This window comes from Macrobrachium nipponense, chromosome 18, assembly GCF_015104395.2.
Source record: "Macrobrachium nipponense isolate FS-2020 chromosome 18, ASM1510439v2, whole genome shotgun sequence".
NCBI classification, from domain to species: Eukaryota; Metazoa; Arthropoda; class Malacostraca; order Decapoda; family Palaemonidae; genus Macrobrachium; species Macrobrachium nipponense.
In genome coordinates, this window is record NC_087211.1 from 80965932 (window position 1) to 80992431 (window position 26500).

Sequence of the window (26500 nt, forward strand, 5' to 3'; positions counted from 1 at the left end):
GAGCTTAATGCAAACATATATATATATATATATGTATATATATATATATATATATATATATATATATATATACATATATATACCTAGTGTATACATTTACAAACATATATCAACTACAAAGAGAGAATGAGAGAGAGAGAGAGGCCTCTCTACCACAGTTTCCTCACACATGCCCGCACATCCAGTCGTGGGATCATTCCTAGAAAGGCTCAGTGAACAAAAACAAAAAAATATTCTTTCCAATTCACGAATCAGATTCAGATCTTCGCCAGAATGATCGAGAACTTCTTGAAAGAAAGGCCAAGAGTTAGGCATCGGATGTTTTCATACGAGAAGGAGATTTTGTGACTGCCTACTTTTTTTTTTTTTTTAGATATATATCACGGGTCTTCGTGAGCGTATTGGAGAGCAACGTATGTATATTCCACGTATATGCTTGGAATGTATGACTCTTATACAGAGGTGTATGTATGAGGATGTAATGTACGCGTGTGTATTCAGTGTATATTATATGTATGTATGTATGTATGTACTATGTATGTATATGTATATATATATATATGTATGTATATATATATATATAATATATATATATATATATATATATATATATATATATATATATATATATATATATATATATATATATATATATATATATATATATATACGCGTATTCGTGTATATGTATATAGATTGTATGAACTTTTAAACAGAGACGTTTGGCAATGCCATTCAAACATATATGTATACACGCGCATGAACTTAATGGTACACACCTTTGCTGCAGGAAGAGAGAGAGAGAGAGAGAGAGAGAGAGAGAGAGAGAGAAGAGAGAGAGAGGAAAACTAACTCAGTTTTATAATTTCTCAATTATAAGCCTTCATGATGACTCGGAGAAAACCAAATACGAAAGCAGAATTCAATACGACTGATGAATTTTTCTTCAGAAAATAAAAAAAGGGCAAAATAATTATTTCATTGCATCATTTTAAAAGCAAATGCGACATCGGTCCCAATAGCAGCAGTCAATGTTGCAGCAATGGCTATTGATATAGATATTTGAGATTATATTTAAAAATAAATTACCGGGATACATGAGTGGCTGACTGTACTGTATTGCCGTAAGTGTCATTCATTAAAATAAGGGTTTGTGCCATTAATTATAATGATTCAAGTTACCGGGTAAACATATCACTGGGAGCATTTCATGAGGGAAGAAATATATTAACTCCAACCCACAACATTGAGAGCATTTTTTTTTTTTTTTTTTTTTTTTTTTTGTCCTGAAAAACACGATTTTATTCCTAGCATCTAAAAGAAACACATTTTTTTTAAAAGCATATTTTCTATCACCAGAAAGCATATATTGTTAGAGAAAGCATGATTTTAATTTCACCTCCTTTGAGGGTAGAGGAATCTTTCGTTTGTAGAGGAAGCTTTTCATGGCCCCTATAGTCCAAGAGGTCAGAACCATTTTTTTCTCGTTTTGCAAGAAAGGTCATTATTTTAGTCCCAAGCAGCAAGGATCGGAAGCACTTTCATAGAGCAGGAAAGCATTTTAGGTTCAAGAGCATCTTACAAATGAAAAAGCATGCTTTGTACCTGGGGCTAAAAACTCAAAAGTGTGTCTGAATTCACCCCCCCCCCCCCAAAAAAAAAAACCAAAACAAAAAAAAAATCGCAATCTGAAAGTATGAATTGGCAACCCGAACAAACACAAAAGCAATACCGACTCGGTTGTATCTCTGGGGAGATGGTGAAGGGGGGGAGAAGGTATCTTGGGATGGAGGGCCCCCCCCTTGAGATTGGTGGGATGGGGGGCAAGGGGGTACCTCAAAAAAGGATCAATTTAAAATCTTGCAAATCACGCACACCACCACCTCATGTATTTGCTGAATAATCATGAGTGGAATATACTTCCCGCATCTTCGAGCGAATAAGATGAGACGATTTGCAAGGGTAATGACTGAGCGATATATTATATATGTACAAACATTTCCCCCATCGGAGAGGACCCTTGTGTCGACAAACGGCACCTGTCAGTTGGATCTCGTCACGGGTGCGAAGAATATGTTCCACTGGAGGCAGACGAAGGAGGGAGCTGACGGCTCTTCCGTCGAGATGTCCCTGGATCTGAGAAGGTGAAGGAGGTGGCTTCTGTGACCTGTGACCTAATCTGACTTTTCGTATTTCACGGTGATTTGTGTAGGACGGGACATCAATATTTCAACTTTACTTTGGATCAAAATTCATAGTTGTGTAGCGTAAGGCATTATTATCACTAAGGACTGAAGTGAAATTTATGTGACCTCTGACCTAATCTGACCTTTCGTATTTCACGGTGATTTATGTAGGACGGGACCATCAATAATTTCCGCATTTAACGTTTGGGATCAAAATTCATAGTTGGTGTAGTGTAAGGCATTATTATCAATAAGGACTGAAGTGAAATTTATGTGACCTCTGACCTAATCTGACCTTTCGTATTTCACGGTGATTTGTGTAGGACGGGACATCAATATTTCAACTTTACTTTTGATCAAAATTCATAGTTGGTGTAGTGTAAGGCATCATTATCAATAAGGACTGAAGTGGAATTTAAGTGATAACTAACCTAATCTGACCTGCTCTGACCTTTCGCACTTTATGTGGTGATTGCGTGATTTCTGTGTAAAAGGGGACATAGATATTTAAATTCTGCTTTTTCATAAAAACTGGCTCACGATTGGTGTAGCGCCAGGCATTATCAAAAAGCATTGAAGTACGATTTATGTGACCTCTGACCTAATATGACCTTTCGTATTGTGTCGTGATTGTGCAATTTGCGTGTAGAATGGGCTGTAAAGATTTGAACTGTATTTCAAGACGAAATTAGATTCATGATTGGTATAGTGTAAGGCGTTACTAATAACTACTGGAGTACAAATTAGTACTCCCTTTACTGGACGGAAGTATATATGCAATTAAACCGTGTGGTAATGAATAATAAGGCACACATTTAAATGACAATTACCAACATTGCATTCAAAATGCAAACAAGATAACGAATGAACTATCAATAACAAAGACCCAGAAAATGGAGGGTAAATTTACTGATGAATTAGATTTAGAATATAAAATTTAAGCCAATGGCCAAGTGCTATGTCCTAAGAGGTCATTCAGCGCTGACAACAAAATTGAGAGTAAAGAAGGCTTCAGAGTTGTAACAGGAGGGTAGGAAAGTAAGATGGAAGGGAGAGAATATCAACGGAGGCATAGTAAAATGAACGAAAAGGCTTGTAGCTTGGGGGGCCAAAGGGACGCTGCAAAGAATCTTAAGTAATGTCTACAGTGCACCGCGTAAGGTGCGCCGATGGCGCTACCCTTTACGGGAATCATTAAAATGCTTAATAAAATTTAAAAAACTTGAAGTCTGTTTACAGATTTGGAATGACCAGACGATCCATTAGCCGCCCTCTAACATTTCTCGTCTCTGTTCAAAAAGCTTTATATTTCATTTTTGCATTCCTACATCATCTACCCTGAATGGCTCTTCTGAACATATCTACATTTTACTGGAAACTTCTGGACGATATATAACACATATGCGGTTTTTATCAAGTTCCAAGAAGTGCTTTTATTGCAGGGTTTTGTGTCTTTATTGTATCTATTCAAATTGTCCTCAACATTTTTTTTTCCTAAAAAAAAAATCCTCATTGGACGAGTGGCGTACGTACTTGTCTACCGATCCGGTAGTCGCAAGTTCGATTCCCCGCTCTCCCTACGTGGAATCAGAGGAATTGATTTCTGGTGATTAGAAATCCATTTCTGGATATAATGTGGTTCGGATCCCACAATAAGCTGTAGGTCCCGTTGCTAGGTAACGATTTGGTTCCTAGCCACGTGAAAATATCGAATCCTTCGGGCCAGCCCTAGGAGAGCTGTTAATCAGGTCAGAAATCTGGTTAAACTAAGATATACGTAACTCGCGCGTTATTAAAAACTGTAACCCTATATTCAACGCAGATTTTTTTATTAAAGTAAACTCGATATACTTTTCAAATGAGATTACAGTACTTTAGAACAATCATTTTGTGCTCTTTACAGCAACGCCTCTTCTAAACATGATTGTTTTAAACTAATACATCTTTATCCACTATTGCAACACCCAATTCTGGACACTCTTCCAGTCCACCCATTACTCGGGGAGTAAGCCTACAAAGTACTTTGTTTTTAGTTTTGTTTGTTTGTTTGTTTGTATGGTGTTTTTACGTTGCACGGAACCAGTATGGTTATTCAGCAACGGGACCAACGGCTTGACGTCGAGAGTGAACTTCTATCACCAGAAATACACATCTCTCACTCCTCAGTGGAATGCCCGAGAATCGAACTTGCGGCCACCGAGGTGGTATGCCAACACCATACCGACCACGCCGCCGAGGCGCTGTTGTTGTTTCTGTTGTTGTTCTTGTTGGGCGGGAGGGTAGGAAAGGTCTGAAAAAGGTGTTTCGCGTTGAGTTAAAGATACAGGAATTTTAGGATAGGATAATTATGCTTTATTGATTATAATGAAAATTTAAAGAATAAATAACGTATTTGTTTTAATTTTCGTTGGTGAAACAACGCGCTATTTGACCGTAGGTTTTTGCAATAAGAAAATGAAGCAATTCGCAAAGAAAATGAAACAATTCACTAAGAAAATGAAACAATTCACAAAGAAAATAAAGCAATTCGCAAAGAAAATGAAAAAATTCACTAAGAAAATAAAGCAATTCGCAAAGAAAATGAAAAAATTCACTAAGAAAATTAAGCAATTTGCAAAGAAAATGAAACAATTCACAAAGAAAATGAAACAATTCACTAAGAAAATGAAACAATTCACAAAGAAAATGAAGCAATTCGCAAAGAAAATGAAAAAATTCACAAAGAAAATAAAGCAATTCGCAAAGAAAATGAAACAATTCACTAAGATAACGAAGCAAAACACTGAGAAAATGAACTAATTCACTAAGAAAACGAAGCAATTCACTAAGAAAATGAATTAATTCATATAGAAAAGGAAGCAAATCACTAAGAAAACAAATCAATTCACTAAGAAAATGAATTAATTCACAATGAAAACGAAGCAATTCACTAAGAAAATGAATTAATTCACTAAGAAAACGAAGCAAATCACTTAGAGGATGAATTAATCATAAAACATGAATTAATTCACTAAGTAAAAGCGAACAAATTCACTAGATAAAATGAATTAATTCACTAAGAAAATTAAGCAATTCACTAGAAAATGAATTAATTCACTAAGTAAACGAAGCAATTCACTAAGAAAATGAATTAATTCACTAAGAAAATTAAGGCAATTCACGTAGAAAATGAATTAATTCACTAAGAAAATGAATTAATTCACTAAGAAAATAAATTAATTCACTAAGAAAATGAATTAATTCACTAAGAAAATGAATTAATTCACTAAAAAAATGAATTAATTCACTAAGTAAACGAAGCAATTCACTAAGAAAATGAATTAATTCACTAAAAAAATGAATTAATTCACTAAGAAAAATGGATTACATTCCACGTAGAAAATGAATTAATTCACGTAAAAAAAATGAAATTAATTTCACTAGTAACGAAGCAATTCACTAGAAAATGAATTATTCACTAAGAAAATTAAGCAATTACTAAGAAAATGAATTAATTCACTAAGAAAATGAAGCAATTCACTAAGAAAATGAATTAATTCACTAAGAAAATTAAGCAATTCACTAAGAAAATGAATTAATTCACTAAGAAGACGAAGCAAATCACTGAGAGGATGAATTAATTAACTAAGAAAACGAAGCAATTCACTAAGAAAATGAAGGAAATTACTAATGAAGCAACTCACTAAGAAAAAGAAGCAATTCACTAAGAAAGTAAATCAAATCCCTAAGAAAATGAAGCAAATAAGAAATAAAGCAAATTACTAATGAAGCAACTCACCAAGAAAATGAAGCAATGAAATTCCTAGAAGTGGCCAGCAAAGACCACTATCACACAGCAAGCCAATCAGAATCATAATAATAATTCATTTTCATACAAAAAAAAACTCAGCAGATTTGTTTATCTTTCATAGTAAAGACAGAGGTAAAATTATTTAAATCATTCATAATATAATCGTATAACAAATGCTTGATAAACTGCCTGAGAGGTGTTATCGAGTCCTGCTCCCGATAACAACACCCAAATAGAAATAATCGTCTTCTGAATTATTAAAATCACCTCTCCTGTAAAAATGTCTGTCATTGTCTTATCATTTCTCAGATTATTAATGCTTCGACTTTTTTTTTTTAAGTTTCTTTACTGTTTCAGTAAATTGAAACTCAGTTTTTAACATTTTCTTTAGTGTTTTAGTCTATTAAAACTAACTTTTTAAAAATCTCTTTGCTGTTTTATTTATTAAAATTATTTTTTCAAATTTCTTTAATGTTTTATTTATAAAACTGGGTTTTTTCCATTTTCTTTCTTGTTTTTGTTTATTAAAATTCAATTTTTACATTTTCTTTACTGTTTAAGTTAATTGAAACTGTTTAAAAAAATTTGTTTTTACATTTTCTTTACTGTGTTAGCTAATTAAAACTCAAGTTTTAACATTTTCTTTCCTGTTTAAGTCTATTAAAACTCATTTTGTTTTATTTTCTTTACAGTTTTAGTCTATCAAAACACTAACTGGTGATTAAACCTTCCTAGCTATAAAACAAAAGAAATGAGTAAATCTTGTATTTAATCTCCCATCCTGGTAGGGTCTAAATTTAATTTAATTCCATCATTGTATTATCTCTCTGCTTCTTTACCAATCTTCACTTCACTTTGCTTTTAAAATCTTATTCTCTTTGCGAAACAAAGAACAACTGAGAACTCATTTTAAAACTATCAAATAATAAAAAACATGAATCATCGCACTGATTTTCAAGATTTTGCTCTCTCAGCAAAACGAAGATGGAAATATAAAAATAAAAATAGGCAAAAGGCCAAGCTCTGGCACCCACGAGGTCATCCAGAGCTATTTAGCAAAACATTCAGACAACATCCAACAACACCACATCTCCCTAATTAATTTCCTTGTCACTTTCTACCCACCATAATCAGAGATTGAGTAGATAAGATACCTGATGTCTTATGAGCGACTTTGTCATAGCACTGAATGCCCCAAGAGACTGACCTTGGTCCCAGAGAGAGAGAGAGAGAGAGAGAGAGAGAGAGAGAGAGAGAGAGAGAGAGAGAGATTATGTTTTTAGGTACGTGGATATCCGTACGTATGCGAGATAAGTTCCCTCCCGGTCTTAGGTGGGGCGAATTAAAGATTCAAGAGATTTTTCCTGTGTTTTATTGCAAGCACGTCCTGCACGGAGAGAGAGAGAGAGAGAGAGAGAGGAGAGAGAGAGAGAGAGAGAGAGAGTGACGATACGTATAATACAACTTAAACCAAGCCTAAGGTCACAAAACATTAATTACATTAATTATATTTGCACTTCCCCCTTTTTCTGGTATATTCTGGTAAACACAAGTCTTTCCACTCAGATATATATATATATATATATATATATATATATAATATATATATATATATATATATATAATATATATATATCCCTGTGAGGTAAACTTCCAAACAATACCCAATTAATACCCGTACACTGGACCATTAACGTCACGTCAAACCCCTTTGTTCCATGTCCTTCTATATCTACACATGCACAAACTAACCTTTCTTAGATAACAACTCTCTTCCTTCCCATCTCCTTTCATCTTTGCCTTTAAAAGAAAAATTAAGTAACCTCTTATCTCTCTCTTTCGCCAGGTTGCCATGGTACCTAGGGGCACTGGGTAGGTCCCTGACGGTCAACCTTGGGGAGAGCAAGTCTCTCTTCGCCCCTATCAACATACCCTTGGACAGGAGACTGCAAACGTTTGCTGCCCTCTTCTGGATGTCAACGTTTCTCTTCATGGGACTCGGTGCCGCCATCTTGCTACTCTACCTATTCTTCTATACGCAGTTCTGGTGCGTATACGCATACATGAGGTGTCATACATTCGTACTTATTTATATCCAGCATACGATCTTGTGTGAATACACACATCACTAGGTGTCATACATTCATACTTATTTGTATTTAATACACGATCTGGTGTGTATACAAACAAAGCTAGGTGTCATACATTCATGTATTTATATTTAGTATACGATTTTGTGTGAGTACACATAGCTAGGTGTCATACATTCATGCATTTATATTTAGTATAGGATCTTGTGTGTTCACATAGCTAGGTGTCATACACTCATACGCATTTATATCAAGTATACGATCTTGTGTGTACACATAGCTAGATGTCATACATTCATGTATTTATATAAGTACACGATCTTGTGTGCGTATACACATAGCTAGATCCCTCGTTGGTCGAGTGGATTTCGCGCTCGGCTACCAATCCGGTGGTCCGAAGTTCGATTCTCGGCCGGGCCAACGTGGAACCAGAGGAATTTATTTCTGGTGATAGAAATTCATTTCTCGATATAATGTGGTTCGGACCCCACAATAAGCTGTAGGTCCCGTTGCTAGATAACTGATTGGTTCCTAGCTACGTAAAAATATCTAATCCTTCGGGCCAGCCCTAGGAGAGCTGTTAATCAGCTCAGTGGTCTGGTAAAACTAAGATATACTTAACTTATACACATAGCTAGGTGTCAAACATTCATGTATTTATATCTAATATACGATCTGGTTTGTATACACGCATAGCTAGGTGTCTTACATACATACACACACACAGCAAATATATATATATATATATATATTATATATATATATATATATATATATATATGTGTGTGTGTGTGTGTGTGTGTGTGTGTGTGTATGTATATATATATATATATATATATATATATATATATATATATATATATATATATATATGCTTAGAAAATCACAGTAGATGCACGTGACTTCATGAATAAGCAAATTCCACAGGAAAATGATAGTCAGAAATCCAAGCGCTTTCGTCTTTACTAAGACATTGTCAAGGAGCGAATGAAATACAATAGTAGATGACTTACTTGAATATTTGGAGGAGGAATTAGAACGTCATGACATTTTCTTAAGTGTGGCAAACCTCATTAGTCTCATAAGGTTATGTATCAAAGATAGTAAATTTTGTTTTAATGGGGAATTTTTTGTACAAAAGTTTGGCATAGCTATGGGTAATCCCTTATCTCCTGTCCTTAGCAATATTTACATGGAATTTTTTGAGACAAAACTCTTACCAAGAATTTTGCCCCAAAAGGTTATTTGGTTTAGATATTTGGATGATATCTTCTGTATTTGGCCAGTTCACGAAAATCTCCAGGAATGCATGGAAAAGAGCTAGAAAAACATTTTATTCAACTAATGACAAACTTGAATTTAGTAAGCATAACATTCTAAAATTACCCTATGATGAAAGGTTTTTAGATATTCCTAGAATTTTAAAGCTTTTTAACATAAATGTTGTTTTCAGTAATATTAATGTCAAGAGTTTAGTAATCAAAAATTCTCCTAAAGATCTTCCAGGCTGCATATATGAAATTCCTTGCAAAAACAAAGTGTGATAAAGTCTATTACGGACACAAACCGGTAAATCTCTTTCACAACGTCTCAAACAACATCAATATTCTGTGAGAACTGGGCAAATATCGAATGCATTATTCGTACATATGAGAGATTTAGACCATCCTATTAACTGAAGTCAAGCAAGAGCCTTAATCCCATAAAATGAAACAGTTAAAAGGAATATCATTGAATCTTGTTTCATCAAGTCAAATAATAAAAATGTTCTAAATTTAAGTCTTGGTTTATTTAAACTTGATAATTTCATACTGAAAAAAGTTGTAGATAAATATAAGCAACAAAATTAATATATATTCAGTTTTTACATATTTTGGACTGTAAAGAAACTGTAATTTCGGTTAGGGTCAATCTGTTTAGGTTTTGTGACCGTGTGATATCCGATAATCCTGGATTATCTCTTTTAATTTTTACCCTTTTGGGAACATATTAACCATCTGGTATTCTTGATCTTGTTGTTGTTACCTGAGACCTTTCTCTCCAATTGTATTTCATTCGCTCCTTGACAATGTCTTAGTAAAGACGAAAGCGCTTGGATTTCTGATTATCATTTTCCTGTGGAATTCGCTTATATATATATATATATATATATATATATATATATAGTATATATATATAATGATTTTTTGCTATGGCCTTTACAGGTGGTTTCCTGTCTGCTATTTCACCTGGTATCTGGGGGACAGGACGATCTGTGACAGGGGAGGCAGAAGGTATGATTGTACTAAACGTAAATATATATATATATATATATATATTATATATATATATATATATATATATATATATATATATATATCTTTAGTCCGTAAATGTACGTCTATACATACACATCATATACCTACTACAGTATCCACGAACGGCTGCGGTTATCGTAAAAGGCTTTAACAAAATCTAAGTGAATTCACTAAGTTTGTGTCTGAACGTGAAGATCCAACTCGTTTATAAGAGTATAACTCATTCTCTCTCTCTACGCACACACATAACTATACATATAAACGAGAGAGAGAGAGAGAGAGAGAGAGAGAGAGAGAGAGAGAGAGAGAGACGCGCCAAGCCACTTTATAGTACTATCAAACTCTGTCCGCTGCAGATTCCACTGGTTCCGCCACTGGGTGTTGTGGAAGCATTTCCGCGACTACTTCCCGATCCACATGATCAAGACAGCAGAACTCGACCCTACCAAGAACTATATCGTGGGATACCACCCCCACGGCATCCTGTGCGCAGGCGCCTTCTCCTCCTTCGGCACGGAGGCCACGAACTTCAGCAAGGTAAGACATAAAAATCACTCTGAGAGAGAGAGAGAGAGAGAGAGAGAGAGAGAGAGAGAGAGAGAGAGAGACGGTTAAAACTAGCTCAGTATTAAACATCAGATACCCGGAAGTCTTGTGCGTGCTGATTTTAGAACGATCACGAAGCAAAAAGTTTGATAAGTTTCACACCCTATTCATAAGTGATCGACTTAATATGTCACGGATTTTATATATATGTAAAATAAAATTCTATCATATCGAAATTCTATATAATGCAGGAATGACATTCCTCTACCTAATCTCAACGCGATGATGACTCGTTCTGGCGAATGGAAATTTCAAAATTCTCTTTTAATATAACAATTTTAGACATATTTTGAGATACCTTCTTTCTCTAAAATTGTTCCTTGGTTGGCTAATTAAATAAAAACACCTATGACATGTCTTAATGTGTACAGATTACGCATTTACATTCATTCTACACTGGTACTGAAAATACGCTTATAACTGTATAAAGAAACTGTTAACATCATCTCTATTTCCTAATTTACAGTGTTTAAAATTATATCTTAGATTTATTTGTTCTATCAATCTACTTCTTACATTCAATTTATCCTCCTTCAAGCTATGCTTAAATATTATTAATCTCACCTTGCATCACATTATATAGGTCTACCCAGGACTAACTCCATACTGATGACCCTCGAAGTTCAGTTCCGCCAACCCTTCTACAGAGAGTTCCTCATGTCTTCGGGTGAGTTGCCAAATAGTCGCATCCGTGCCATGACTCAGGTTCGGTTAAACTTTACCAGTAGCAACCTGTACCCTCTCACCTGCGGGAGAAAGCGGAGTGATTTATGAGAAATTACCTCTTAGAACACGTACCATGACTCGATCTGGGAGGGGGGTGGAGGGAGGGAGAGGTTGCTACAATTGCCATACTAAGAAAAGAAAGTGTGCCAGATAAGTGTAACCTCGGTCTAATCGCAACAAGATTTGGGGCGTTTTACTTAACATAAATCAAGTCTACTTTACAGCAGTAATGTCTAGCAAACAGGATATAGATAAAAATGAAAGTGGTAGGTTTTGCAGCTTTCTCTCTCTAAGACTAGATATATAATTCGCAAATTAAATACGTAAAACTTGCAAGTAATTGAATTATATATAAGCTCACTTAGATCGTTATAAAAAACGAAATCAAATAGGGATTTGAAAAATTCCGTTACAGTCGTTATGATAAACTACGCGGAAGAGATTGTACAGTATTTGCTAAAGTAATTAACTGGATTAATAAAAAAAAATCTTAATAAAAGCTGTCCTCAATGACCATTCATACTTCCCACACATTCGCAGCTGTAATTACTCTTAATGACAATGATTATCAGTGCGTTTAGGATAGCTCTCATTAACGTTAATCGACCATCCTCGCTGTCTTTAATCCCTGCTTATGCTAATCAGCTAATCCACACTGGCATTAACCGGTTAATCCTCACTCAAGTTAATCTGTTAATCGCTACACGTGAATCCAGTAATCTTCTCTTCCGTGGTTCACTACTTCCGTTAATCCGGTTTAAGTTGAACATTCCTTTCTTTAATTCCCGTTTATATTAATAATATAGAACTGTCGTTAATCTGTACTAATCCACGGGTAGAAAGTGACACATTTCTTAATTCTTTTTCCAACGCCCTCCTCCTCCTGCAGGTGCGGTAAGTTGCAGCCGACAGAGTATTGACTACATCATGAAAAAGGAGGAGACGGGGCAGACGATTTGCATCGTGATTGGTGGAGCCAAGGAGTCCTTGGACTGCCATCCTGGAAGAGCCGATCTCTACCTCAAGAACAGAAAGGGCTTCTGCAAGATGGCTCTGAGATATGGGTGAGTTCGTGGGGCCACTCTTTAGCGATATGGGCAAATTTAAACGTTATTTACTAACCGAATCTTGCATAACCTAGACCAAACTAAACTTTCCTATGCCTACTTGTTTACTTCTTGTGCTATACCAGTTAAATATAAACTTTCGTAATCCTGCTTGTCAGTTTTCTTGTGCTATACTATCTGAATTTAAACTATCTAAGCCTTCTTGTCCATTTTTTGTGATATACTATCTAAATCTAAACTATCATAAGCCTACTTGTCCATTTTCCTTTGCTAAACTAGCTACGTCTAAGCCTATTTGACCGTTTTCTTGCGCTATACTAGCTAAAGCTAAACTATCCTAAGCCTACTCGTCCATTTTCTTGCGTTATATTATGTAATTCTAAACTACCCTATGGCTACTTATCCACTTTCTTATGCTATACCAGCTAAACCTAAACCATCTAAGCCTACTTGTCTATTTCCTGGTACTAAGTAATACCAGCTAAATCTAAGCTATCCTAGGCTGACTTGTACATTTTCTCATGCTATCTTGGCTAAACTTTAATTAGGCTAAAAAAGAATACAATTTTTAGCATAATTGTGATTCAATTAATACAATGGAATGAGTAAGAAGGCTTAAGATACGCTTAGGCTGCGTAAGGTTACTTGAGTGACGCCAATCTATTGGCTAGGCCTAGCGCTGCTCCATAAATAAAAAAAGAAAAAAAAATTCTTCTGGCAACGTCCCTTTCCATTCCAGTGCCTCCTTGGTTCCAACATTCGCCTTCGGCGAGAACGACATCTACGACCAGGTGCCCAACCACAAGGGCACCCTCATCCGGCGGCTGCAGACGGCTTTCCAGAGCGTGGTCGGCTTCGCTCCCCTGATTTTCTTCGGCAGGGGAGTCTTCCAGTACGGCTTCGGCATTATACCTTTCAGGAAGCCCATTTACGTCGTAGGTAAGACATTTATGTGCCTATATATATATATATATATATATATATATATATATATATATATATATATTATATATATATATATATATATATATATATGTGTGTGTGTGTGTGTGTGTGTGTGTGTGTGTGTGGTGTGTGTGTGTGTGTTGTACTTGTAAGGGTGTGTACTCGTGTGTGGTTTTGTTTGCAGTGAGACCGTGTAATTTATGCTTTACGGCGTCTCATTTATCTTTTTTTTTTTTTTTGCATTCTTAAACCCCAGTTCCCATTGAGGTTAATTAAACTTGGGTTTAGCTTCATGGTTTAGTGAAATAAACCGATTAGAGAAATGAGAAAAAAAAATTAACTGATGAGACGGCCATAGAATAGATTATAATTCCAAAATATTAATTGTCTAGGGTTACCACATAGGCCTAGAGGAAGTTTTAATGAATGGGAAATAGAGCAATATGAAAGGGCAAGTGTACCCTGCAATATTTTCCTGACAAAATACGAAGAATAATTTCTAAATGTTCTCGATTTGTAAATTTAGTCTGACACTAGGCTCGTCTTGGTAACATTACGCGTGGCCTTTGAAATATCATCTATACTTGTCAATTTTTGGCGGTTTAAAATGTCTACAGGAGTCAAATGCCATCTCAGATTAGATGCACTTTCAACAATTACCATTCTGAAAAAGCTGAAGCATAAAATAATGGAAGACCGGTATCTAAAACTCACGGAAACTAACGAAAGCGGAGAAACTTTATGACATCCTACCAAGCCGGTGTCTGAAACGCTACTAATGTTTACATCCTTCTTCTTCCGTTTCTCTTCGAGCAGTTGGAGCACCCGTCGACGTCCCTCAGGTGAAGAACCCGACGCAAGAAGACATCGACAGAGTTCACGAATCTTACGTAAAGGCTTTGACAGAACTCTACAATAAATACAAGGGAATGTACTCGGCTTATCCTGATGTAGAACTGAAGATCCAGTAAAGTTTTAAAAAAGTAATAAAAATAATAAAAATGAAATTCCTTGAGAGATCTGTTGAAGGAACAACGCGTGAATGTTTTTTTTTTTTTTACATTTCTTTAGTCCTATCCATTGTAATACTTGCTATCTGTTGTTGGCTTTTAACAGGATCTGTCGGAAAAAAAAATAGTTTATTTTTATTTTTTATTTCCTTGACACTGGACCTAATTGACTGATACTACTTATTTTCTGTAGTAGGTAGTCTTAAGTAGTTCTTTCTGTCTCCCTAAGGTGGTGCGCATTAATCATTAATATATATATATATATATATATATATATATATATATATATATATATATATATATGTGTGTGTGTGTGTATGTGTGTATAATACAATTATATATATGTATATATATATATATATATATATATATATATGATATATAATATATATATATATACGCATATACACCTTAAGACCTTATGTGCGCGCGTGTATACAGCTGATATGCAACCATACAGACGAACCCTCAGGTGTATATAAATATACAGTTTAATTCAAACACAAAACTGAAGACCAGAATGAAATAAAAGTTCTAATATACATTCATACCTTTGACTTGTGACTTTTCTCAACTGCTAATCAAGTCAGGAAACAAAAGGAAAGTGTCTCGTTCTTTTATGATTTGGTGTAATGAAAAAAAATGCGCTTTCAGTTTTTTCTTGTTATTTTTTTATCTGTTGTTTGTGAACAACGGACAGTGACATCTGGTGGTTTGGAAAATACCTAGTTGTTGGGAATTCACTTTCTTAGAAAAACTACACACAACATATATCACCAAAAAAAAAATCAAAACACACCTGTCACAACGAATTTCGGTGTTTTTATAATAAAAACAAATTAAAAACTATTAACAAAAGCATAAGCAAAAAAAAAAAACACTAAATAAAAACGCATCTCAACAAAACACATCCGAGACTCCAAGAAAATTAAAACAAAACAAAAACACAATTGCAATATGAAGACAACATCCTCTGTGGTCCGTCGAAGGAAGGAGACAGAGAGAGGTCAATGAACTCCCAAGAGGAAGTAATGAGATAAAAGTCTGCATTCTCATATGACATTTTATTCGAGAAAAATATAAATAGTATAAATAACATAATATCACATGAGGGTAACAATGAATAAAGTTAAGTATAGTTAACTATAGTTGAGTCATTATACAACAATGAATAAAATTAAGTACAGCTAACTATAGCTGAGTCACTATATAGCAAATTTTTTAAGTTTGTTCTTGCTTGGTACTTTTATGTGTCACGAAATAGTACGAACAGTTCACTTAAATACCTACAAAAATCATCACATCACGAATTGGTACAGAAATCACAAATGATCAAGATAATCCACCAAATGATATTTCTATCTATAATCCATTTATTTTTGTAATAATACATTTTGCTTCCTTTCATATAATTAGTAATGAAATCATACTGGCTCTTAATGATAAACAAACATTTTTTTTTACCTTCAATCAAGATTGGATAGTACTGCCGAGTTCAACAGCCTTATCCCATGGCAGAAAGCAACTTGCTACTTTTATCGTCTTGTGGAACGCAGCTTTTTCATTATGATTCTTTTTGTTATAAATCAGATGGAAAAAGATACATCATCGTACATAAATAAGAATAAGAAGCAACAGATAAATAAATAACAAGAAATTATGGAAAAGAGCAAAAACTGATAATAAATACTAAAAAGCACTGTAGCATAATAATAATAATAATAATAATAAAACTAATAAGAATAATAATAAAAATAATAATTAATAATGATAATAATAATAATAACAATAAATATAATAATATAATAATAATAATAATAATAATAATAATAATATAAACATTTGATATGAAGAGGAATATAATTGTTACAATTAGATAACAATAGAAATAAATAATGCGTCTTTATACAGCCATGTATATGTGTCTGTATGTATGTGCATGTGTAGGTACCCAGGTATAAAGCATAAATGCCTACTGATAAACACACACACACATTTATATTTATGTGTGTGTATAAGTGTGTATGTGTGTGTGTGTGTGCTATTTCTAGATCCTAGGTTTCAGCTAAAATCTACAATAAATATAACAAGTAAATAAATAATATAACAATGCTGGTGTCATTCAGCAATAATAATGATTTTCCCAGAATGTTCAGTCATTTTACATTTAATATTTTTCATACTAATAACATTACCTGAAATTACAAACAAATTCTATACCATCCTTTTATATGTAAAAAAAAAAATTGATACTGTACTTTAGTCAATATCACTTTATAGTATAGTTTTAGAGTTAAAATTCCTCGCTTTATATAAAAAATGAATATTGTGCTTACATCTACTTTATTTCTAAGTATAGTTTTAGTTAAAATTTCTTTTCTTTGTCCAGTATAAACCATCCTTTTATATAAAAAAAATTAATATTGTACTTTATTCGTTTTCATTTCAAAGAATGGCTTTGGCCAAATTACATTTTTGGTCCAATACAAAATATCTTTTTATATATATATATAAAAATTAATGTTGTATTTTAGCACCTTCATTTCAAAGTATAGTTTTAATATCAAAATTCCCATCTTGAGTCAATAAAAACACTCCTTTATTAAATATACATAAAAAGTTAATACTGTACTTTAATCTACTTCACTTCAAAGTATGGTTTTAATATCAAAATTCCCTTTTGAGTCCAATCAACATCCCAACATTCACCAAAAAAAAAAAATCAACATCATCAACATCCTTAACATTGACGAATTCCAAAAGCCTTTTGCCATCTCGAGACCACTTCACTTTCTCGAGGTCAGTGGTGGGCATTACGAAGCTAGGTCACAGGTCAGAGGTCACCAACTACAGCTCCGGAATCGTCGGGCAGTAGTAGCTGTGGCAATCCTGGGCGAACCCGTCCAAGGTCACGTCCTCCAGTCTGTCGAGGAGGTTGTCGAATCTCTGACTGTAGGGGACCCATCTGTTACAGAGAGAAGAAGAACGATTGATTGATTGGCTGTGGCTGCTAAGACTGGCGTCACAATAGAGGAATGGTGAAATAAATGGAGAAGAATGAGAGGGTGGGCAGTGGACAAAATATACCTTCAAAAGACTAGAGAAAATGAATATATCTGTCCTGTTGAAAAGGATGGTTGCGTCATGCTATGAATAATAATAATAATAATAATAATAATAATAATAATAATAATAATAATAATAATAATATTCTCTGGAAGCATGAATTTCAAGTCAATGGCCCCTCTGGAGGGCTTGTTCCATAAGAACAGGATTCATCTTCTGAATAATAATAATAATAATAATAATAAAAATTAATAATAATAAATAATAATAATAATAATAACTAATAATAATTAATAATAAATAATAATTTTCTGGCGAAGCTTGAAATTCTAAAGTCAATGGCCCCTGTGGTGGGCTTGTTCCATAAGAACCTGAGAAGCGAATTGTAAGGAAAATAGAAAAAAACAATATATAAAATCAACTCGCTTAATTCTGCCATCCTTTTTAACAGAATAATAATAATAATAATAAAAATAATTCTTATTATTATTATTATTATTATTAATTATTATTATCATTATTATTATTATTATTATTATTATTATTATTATTATTATTAGTATTATTATAAGTGATGGACTCCTAAGGAGGCAGGATGCCTCCCGGAACCCACACTATAAAAACCACTTAGTCGAATGGGATGACTGTGATAGACGCCCATACCCAACGCCCCATCCACCCCCCCCCCCAAAAAAAAACAAAAAAAAAAAAAAAAAATCATAAAAACACATTTTACCTTCCCCCCTCTCACCTGCGCAGGTAACTGGCGACGTTGAAGAACATAGACGACACGGAAATGTATCTGGAAGATTTGGTGGGCGTGAGGCAGACTATGCGTTCCAGGCACGAGGTGTCCTCGCTCACTGCTCCCAGGAGCCACGCGAGCAGCAAAAGCACGTCCTGTTAAGTCGAGAAGGCGACCTCAGATTACTTTGGCATTGGCTGAGAGCATATTTTATATTTCAAGGAGGACATTGTGTCATTGACTAGTAATCTTTGAATATACTGAGAGTCTATTTGGAAGACCTTGTGCTATTCAATAGTGGCCTTTATATATACTCTTGAAGGGCCTTGTGCTATTTTCTAGAGACCTTTAAATGTATTCTTGAAGGACCTTCTGCTATTCGCTAGGGACCTTTAAATATAATCTTGAAGGACCTTATGCTATTCACTGATGACCTTTAAACATACTCTTGAAGGATCTTGTGCTATTCACTAGGACCCTTAACTATACTCTTGAAGGTTCTTCTACTAATCACTAGTGACCTTTAAACATACTCTGCGAGTCCATTTGAAGGAATTTCCGCTACTCATCAGTGACCTAGAAGCACTGAAAGGGAATATCATCATCGTACGTACCTGCTGGTCAACCATCGACTCTGCAGACACGTCATCCTCACGACGGCCGATAGTGTCTCCGGTCAGGATATAAGGAGTGCTGATCATGATAATCAGCCAGGACAGGATGGAAATCAGTGTAATGTAGAGGACGGGCCACTTCCCGACCACCAGCTGCATGGAGGCTGTCTTGTCCTCGAAGGCGTCGGCCACCGTGGTCCCGTCTGCTGTCCGATTCATTGGGAGGAGGTTCTCATCAAGGGCGTCGTCTATCCTCTCTTCTTCTTCTTCTTCTTTGGGGATGCAGTCGATGGAGCTGTCGTCTGAGCAGCCTGTGTCAAACTGGAAAAAGAGGAGATGGTGTAGTTGAAGGTTTAAACATAGGCTTCAGAGTTCTGGAAACTGGAAAACGAAAGGAAGGTGTAGTTGAGGTTTACACAAAGGTTTAAGAGTTCTGGAAAATGAAAAGGACTAGAAAACTGGAACATGAGATGATTTAGCTGGAGGTTTGCACAGATAGTCTTAAGAGTGCTGGAAAACTGGTGTAGTTGGAGGTTTTAGACGGATAGCTTAAGTGCTAGAAACTGGAAAACGAGAGGAAGGTGTAGTTGGAGGTTTAAACAGATAGGCTTAAGAGTTCTGGGAACTGGAAAACGGAAGGAAGGTGTGGTTGGAGGTTTACACAAAGGTTTAAGAGTCCTGGAGAATGAAAAAGACTAGAAAACTGGAACATGAGATGATTTAGCTGGAGGTTTGCACAGATAGTCTTAAGAGTGCTGGAAAACTGGAAGACGAAAGGAACGTGTAGTTGGATGCTTACACAGAAAGGCTTAAGAGTGCTGGAAAACTAGAAAACGAGATGGTTTACTTGGAGGGGTTTACACAGATAGGCTTTTGAGTGCTGGAAACGAAAAAGAGATGGTTTAGTTGGAGGTTTTACACTGATACCTGAAGAGTTCTGGAAACTGGAAAATGAGAGGAAGGTATGGTTGGAGAGTCAAACAGATAGGCTTAAGAGTTCTGGAAACTGGAAAACGAGAGGAAGGTATGGTTGGGGAGTCAAACAGATAGGCTTAAGAGTTCTGGAAACTGGAAAACGAGAGGAAGGTGTGGTTGGAGAGTCAAACAGATAGGCTTAAGAGTTCTGGAAACTGGAAAACGAGAGGAAGGTATGGTTGGGGAGTCAAACAGATAGGCTTAAGAGTCTGGAAACTGGGGAAAAAAAACGAGAGGAAAGTGTGGTTGGAGAGTCAAACAGATAGACTTAAGAGTTTTGGAAACTGGAAAACGAGAGGAAGGTGTGGTTGGAGAGTCAAACAGATATACTTAAGAGTTCTGGAAACTGGAAAACGAGAGGAAAGTGTGGTTGGAGAGTCAAACAGATAGACTTAAGAGTTTTGGAAACTGGAAAACGAGAGGAAGGTGTGGTTGGAGAGTCAAACAGATATACTTAAGAGTTCTGGAAACTGGAAAACGAGAGGAAGGTGTGGTTGGAGAGTCAAACAGATATACTTAAGAGTTCTGGAAACTGGAAAACGAGAGGAAGGTGTGGTTGGAGAGTCAAACAGATATACTTAAGAGTTCTGGAAACTGGAAAACGAGAGGAAGGTGTAGTTGGAGGGTCAAACAGATAGGCTTAAGAGCTCTGGAAACTGGAAAACGAGAGGAACGTGTAGTTGGAGAGTCAAACAGATATACTTAAGAGTTCTGGAAACTGGAAAACGAAAGGAAATTGAGAGTAAGAAGGGTTTAAAGATGTAACAGGAGGAAGACATCAAAGCAGTTGCACTATAGAACAACTTTTAGAACTTCGAAATTAAGATGGCAAGAAAGAGAATATGAACGGAGTTATAGTAAAAGGAACGAAAGGGGTCGCAGCTAGGGCCCGAAGGGACGCTGCAAAGAACCTCAAGCAATGCCTACAGTGCACCGCATGAGATGCGCAAAATAGGTAACTGATGTGAAGGACTTCAGGAGTTTCGAGTAGGACTCTTGAGTAAGGACTCTTAAGCAGGAACCTAAAATGATACGCTTTCGTACCTTTTCCACGATGTTCCCGTCCGTGTCGTAACCCAAGACGCTGACCCGCTTTTTCGAGGGCTCTACCACAGCTTCCATGTCCTTTTCGTCCCTCACTGGAATCAACTTGGCGTCGTCATTCTGCAGTGAATTAATTGATCAATAATAATAATAATAATAATAATAATAATAAAGATTTATTTTTAAATATATATGTACCCATACATCACATGGAGTATTTTCTAATAATAATAATTAAATAATAATAATAACTAAAATAATAATAATAATAAAAAATAATCATAATAATAAGAATTAATTTTTTTAAAAACATATATAAATAAATAAAGTGTACCTATACCTATCATCCGTTTAAGTATTTTTCTCCAATAAAATAAAAATAATATAATAATAATAAATAATAATAATAATAATAATAATAATAATAATAATAATAATAATAATAATAATAATGATACCACACACATGGCTAATAGAATGCCTGAAAATATATGGGGCAGAGGAAAATACCATCAGCTTCCTCAAAAATACAATGCGCAACTGGAATACAATACTTACAAGCTCTGGAATAAGAGTAGCAGAGGTTAATATCAGAAGAGGGATCTTCCAGGGCGACTCACTGTCCCCACTACTCTTCGTAGTAGCCATGATTCCCATGAACAAAAGTACTACAGAAGATGGATGCCGGTACCAACTCAAGAAAAGAGGCAACAAAAATCAACCATCTGATGTTCATGGACGACATCAAGCTGTATGGTAACAAAAAAAAGAGCATCAAGGAAATAGATACCCTAATCCAGACTATAAGGATTGTATCTGGGGACATCAGAATGGAGTTTGGAATAGAAAAATGCGCCTTAGTCAACATACAAAAGGGCAAAGTAACGAGAACTGAAGGGATAAAGCTACAGATGGGAGAACAATCAAACACATGATGAGACAGGATACAAATACCTGGGAATAATGGAAGGAGGAGATATAAAACACCAAGAGATGAAGGACACGATCAGGAAAGAATATGCAGAGACTCAAGGCGATACTAAAGTCAAAACTCAATGGAGGAAATATGATAAAGCCATAAACACATGGGCAGTGCCAGTAATCAGATACAGCGCAGGAATAGTGGAATGGACGAAGGCAGAACTCCGCAGCATAGATCAGAAAACCAGGAAACAAATGACAATACACAAAGCACTACACCCAAGAGCAAATACGGACAGACTATACATAACACGAAAGGAAGGAGGGAGAGGACTACTAAGTATAGAGGACTGCGTCAACATTGAAAACAGAGCACTGGGGCAATATCTGAAAACCAGTGAAGACGAGTGGCTAAAGAGTGCATGGGAAGAAGGACTAATAAAAGTAGACGAAGACCCAGAAATATACAGAGAGGAGAAAGACAGAGAGAACAGAGGACTGGCACAACAAACCAATGCACGACAATACATGAGACAGACTAAAGAACCTAGCCAGCGATGACAATTGGCAATGGCTACAGAGGGGAGAGCTAAAGAAGGAAACTGAAGGAATGATAAGCGGCCACAAGATCAGGCCCTAAGAACCAGATATGTTCAAAAAGTTACGATAGACGGAAATAACATTCCCTCCCCATATGTAGGAAGTGCATACGAAAAATGAAACCATAAACCACATAGCAAGTGAATGCCCGGCACTTGCACAGAACCAGTACAAAAAGAGGCATGATTCAGTGGCAAAAGCCCTCCACTGGAGCCTGTGCAAGAAACATCAGCTACCTTGCAGTAATAGTGGGGGTACGAGCACAAACCTGAGAGTGATAGAAAACGATCAGGCAAAGATCCTTCTGGGACTATGGTATCAGAACGGATAGGGTGATACGTGCAAATAGACCAGACGTGACGTTGATTGACAAAATCAAGAAGAAAGTACTCACTCATTGATGTCGCAATACCATGGGACACCAGGAGTTGAAGAGAAAGAGAGGGAAAAAAGGGATAAGTATCAAGATCTGAAAATAGAAATAAGAAGGATATGGGATATGCCAGTGGAAATCGTACCCATAATCATAGGAGCACTAGGCACGATCCCAAGATCCCTGAAAAGGAATCTGGAAAACTAGAGGCTGAAAGTAGCTCAGGTCTCATGCAGAAGTGTGTGATCCTAGAAACGGCACACATAGTAAGAAAAGTGATGGACTCCTAAGGAGGCAGGATGCAACCCGGAACCCCACCACATATAAATACCACCCAGTCGAATTAGAGGACTGTGATAGAGCAAAAAAAAAAAAATAATAATAATAATAATAATAATTAATAATAATAATAAAATGGATAAGAAAGGGAAAAAAATGGATAAGTATCAAGACCTGACAATAGGAATAATGATATGGGATATGCCAGTGGAAGTTGTACTCATAATCTTAGGAGCACCAGGCACGATCCAAAGATCCCTGAAAAAGGAATCTGGAAAAACTAAGGAGTGGCTGAAGTAGCTCCAGGACTTATGCAGAAGAGTGTGCTCCTGGAAACGGTGCACAAAGTGAGAAAAGTGATGGACTCCTAAGGAGGAGGCAGGATGCAACCCGGAACCCCACACTATAAATACCACCCAGTCGATTGGAGGACTGCGATAGAGCAAAAAAAAAAAAAAAAAAAAAACAAAAAAAAAAAAAAAAACAATAATAATAATTCCCTGGATTTCAAAAATCGAGGGTTTAGTATGGCTTTGTATAAGCCTGTCAGGATTAAAATATGGCGCTTAGATCGTATAGACCAGGAAGGAAAATAAAAAAGAAAAGAAGAGAGCAGACCCATTTGGTACCTGATAACCCGACTCAAGGTCTTGTCTTTGTTCTCATTGACCAAGAATGTCTTCCACGGCTTCAATTTTATCATTAAATGTTTCCAGATTATTATTATTATTATTAGTATTATTATTATTATTATTATTATTATTATTATTATTATTATTATTATTACTATTATATTATTATTAAGGTTTCATTTTTGTTCGCCTCAACTTGAAGTCTGATTATATTTTCATTATCAATAAATTTATTTGCAAATCAAAACCATTTGTATTATTATTATTATCATTCATTATTGAATTATTATTATTTATTTTATTTTATTATTATTATTATTATTATTGTTTCATTTTTTTCCTTTCTTCCTCAGTAAAGTCTAAATTAATACAGCTTTCTACAGCATTAATTTCATCATTAACTATTTTCATATCGAAACCAAGTAAGAGCATAATTATTATTATTATTATTATTATTATTATTATTATGATTATTATTATTATTATTATTATTATTATTATTATTATTATTTACAATACTAACCTTCGTCGTCTTCACCTCGGAACCCGGGGTTGGAGGGTACATGTAAGCCATGAAAATATCGCGTAGAAATCTGAAATAAAAACAAAATAATAATAATAATAAATACTTTAAATAACTCTGGCGTATAAAGGATAAAGAATAAATCAAAACCGAATAAATACATGCGTTCCACAATATTTGCTAAATCATGAACATGATATGGTTGTAGCTCTCTGGAGTGTCTCTCTCAACTCACTCTTCTCACAGAGATATAAGCTTTCAATTTTCAATATCTCCCGTTACAACGAATAAAGAATTGCCAGAGAGAGAGAGAGAGAGAGAGAGAGAGAGAGAGAGAGAGAGAGAGAGAGAGAGAGAGAGAGATTTTAATCTTTCGTACTTGTCGTAAAAAAAAAATCTTATGAACCCTTTCCGGTTTATCTACTTTCACAAGACCTAAGAAGAAGTTTCTTTTCAAAAGGGATTAAATTAAATTCTATGGTAATTTAGAAAAGAAGTATACATACATACATATTACTACATACACATATACAATAGTATATATATATATATATATATATATATATATATTATTACATACTATATATATATATATATTATATATATATATATATATATATATATATATATAATACACACACATTTACAAAAATAAACCAGGAAAACATGGAAAGTGATGAACGTATATTTATAAAGGCAAACTCCAAAAAGGAAACAGAAACGATGACGGAGTACTGCAAGCAAGGCCTTTCGACGCCCGTCCTTGACTTAGCAGACAGCTAAGTCAAGGACGAGAAGTCGAAAGGCCTTGACAGTGCCCCATCGTTTCTCATTCCTTCTTGGGGTTTGTCTTTATTTATATAATTCAATTAATTCCTCACCTGAAGACAGAGACGAGGTTGATCGGGGGCGTTCTGAGGCCTCCTGGCCCGACGGCCAACTGCGCATGCGCGCCGCTGAGGGAGATGGCCACCAGGGCAGCGGACAAGATCCACCAGATCCTCATTTTCTGCCAAGAAAGGATGGAAAATTAGTAAATAGATAAATAGATCCATCGGATCCTCATTTTCTGTCAATGTAGGATGGAAATTAAGTAAAGATAGATAAATAAATAAATAAATAAATAAATGATAGCAATATCTGCTCTTCGATTCCTACGATGATAGAGAGAGCCACGTGGATAAGGCAATTATATAAGGCAATTATATTAAATTATATAATTTGCTTAAACATGCTTATGTGCGTGTAGTATATATTGTATGTATATATATATATATATTATATATATATATATATATATATATATATATATATATATGTATGTATATATAAAAGAGACTGGTATCATTGTGTCACAAGAAGACATAGACTAATATCATTACGTCCATACCAGTAGCCTCGTTACTCTCTCTCTCTCTCTCTCTCTCTCTCTCTCTCTCTCTCTCTATAAGCATACCGTAGATGTACCCTATTGCAAGTTAAACGGCCAGCTCCTTGATATTAGAAATTCTAAGCTTGCAGGTACAACCATAATCGGCATATTAAATTGCCAGGCTTCCTTGTAGAAAAAAAAGACAGAATGTAGGCACGGCATCTTTCACTGAGAGAGAGAGAGAGAGAGAGAGAGAGAGAGAGAGAGAGAGAGAGAGAGAGAGAGAGAGAGAGAGAGAGAGAGAAAGTTGTGTGTGTAGTTTGTTTTTTTAAACGAAATTCAGTATACCGAATTAGCTCTAGGGCACAAAACCTGACTTTCTGAGATCACCAAATGATGCCAGGGAGAAATGTTGACGTTAGGGGTATATGTTAGTTAACTGTTACTTATAAACTTTCAACTCTTCTTTGCTCTCCGGGTAAAAGTAACACTGCGGAACTTTTCGAAAACTGAAAGCAGAGAGGATCGCGTCTCCATCAATTCCTGACGTAAAAGGATAAGCTTAGTCATATTTTCTCGAGCTGGTTTCTAAAGACCAACATTCGGAATCCATTTTTGTGATGCAAGAAAGTGACTACA

The 26500-nt window shown here is 35.2% G+C and overlaps 2 protein-coding genes across 2 annotated transcripts in view; one reads left to right on the forward strand and one right to left on the reverse strand.

The window, feature by feature from the left end:
- LOC135197252 (2-acylglycerol O-acyltransferase 2-A-like) overlaps positions 1-14929 on the forward strand; it is a 22413-nt gene extending 7484 nt beyond the window's left edge. Inside the window, 8 exon segments of the mRNA XM_064224348.1 lie at positions 7823-8023; positions 10271-10339; positions 10720-10900; positions 11553-11571; positions 11574-11636; positions 12585-12759; positions 13502-13701; positions 14524-14929. Coding sequence (XP_064080418.1) covers positions 7823-8023; positions 10271-10339; positions 10720-10900; positions 11553-11571; positions 11574-11636; positions 12585-12759; positions 13502-13701; positions 14524-14678 — 1063 coding nt within the window. The 3' untranslated portion in view covers positions 14679-14929.
- A 1602-nt stretch (positions 14930-16531) lies between these two features.
- The window catches only part of LOC135197253 (uncharacterized), a 31741-nt gene continuing 21772 nt past the window's right edge, over positions 16532-26500 (reverse strand). Inside the window, exons 2-7 of the mRNA XM_064224349.1 lie at positions 25371-25498; positions 24490-24559; positions 21162-21281; positions 19143-19463; positions 18535-18683; positions 16532-17682 (exon numbers count right to left, since the gene is read on the reverse strand). Coding sequence (XP_064080419.1) covers positions 17565-17682; positions 18535-18683; positions 19143-19463; positions 21162-21281; positions 24490-24559; positions 25371-25495 — 903 coding nt within the window. The 5' untranslated portion in view covers positions 25496-25498 and the 3' untranslated portion in view covers positions 16532-17564. The remainder of the gene's footprint in view (positions 17683-18534; positions 18684-19142; positions 19464-21161; positions 21282-24489; positions 24560-25370; positions 25499-26500) is intronic.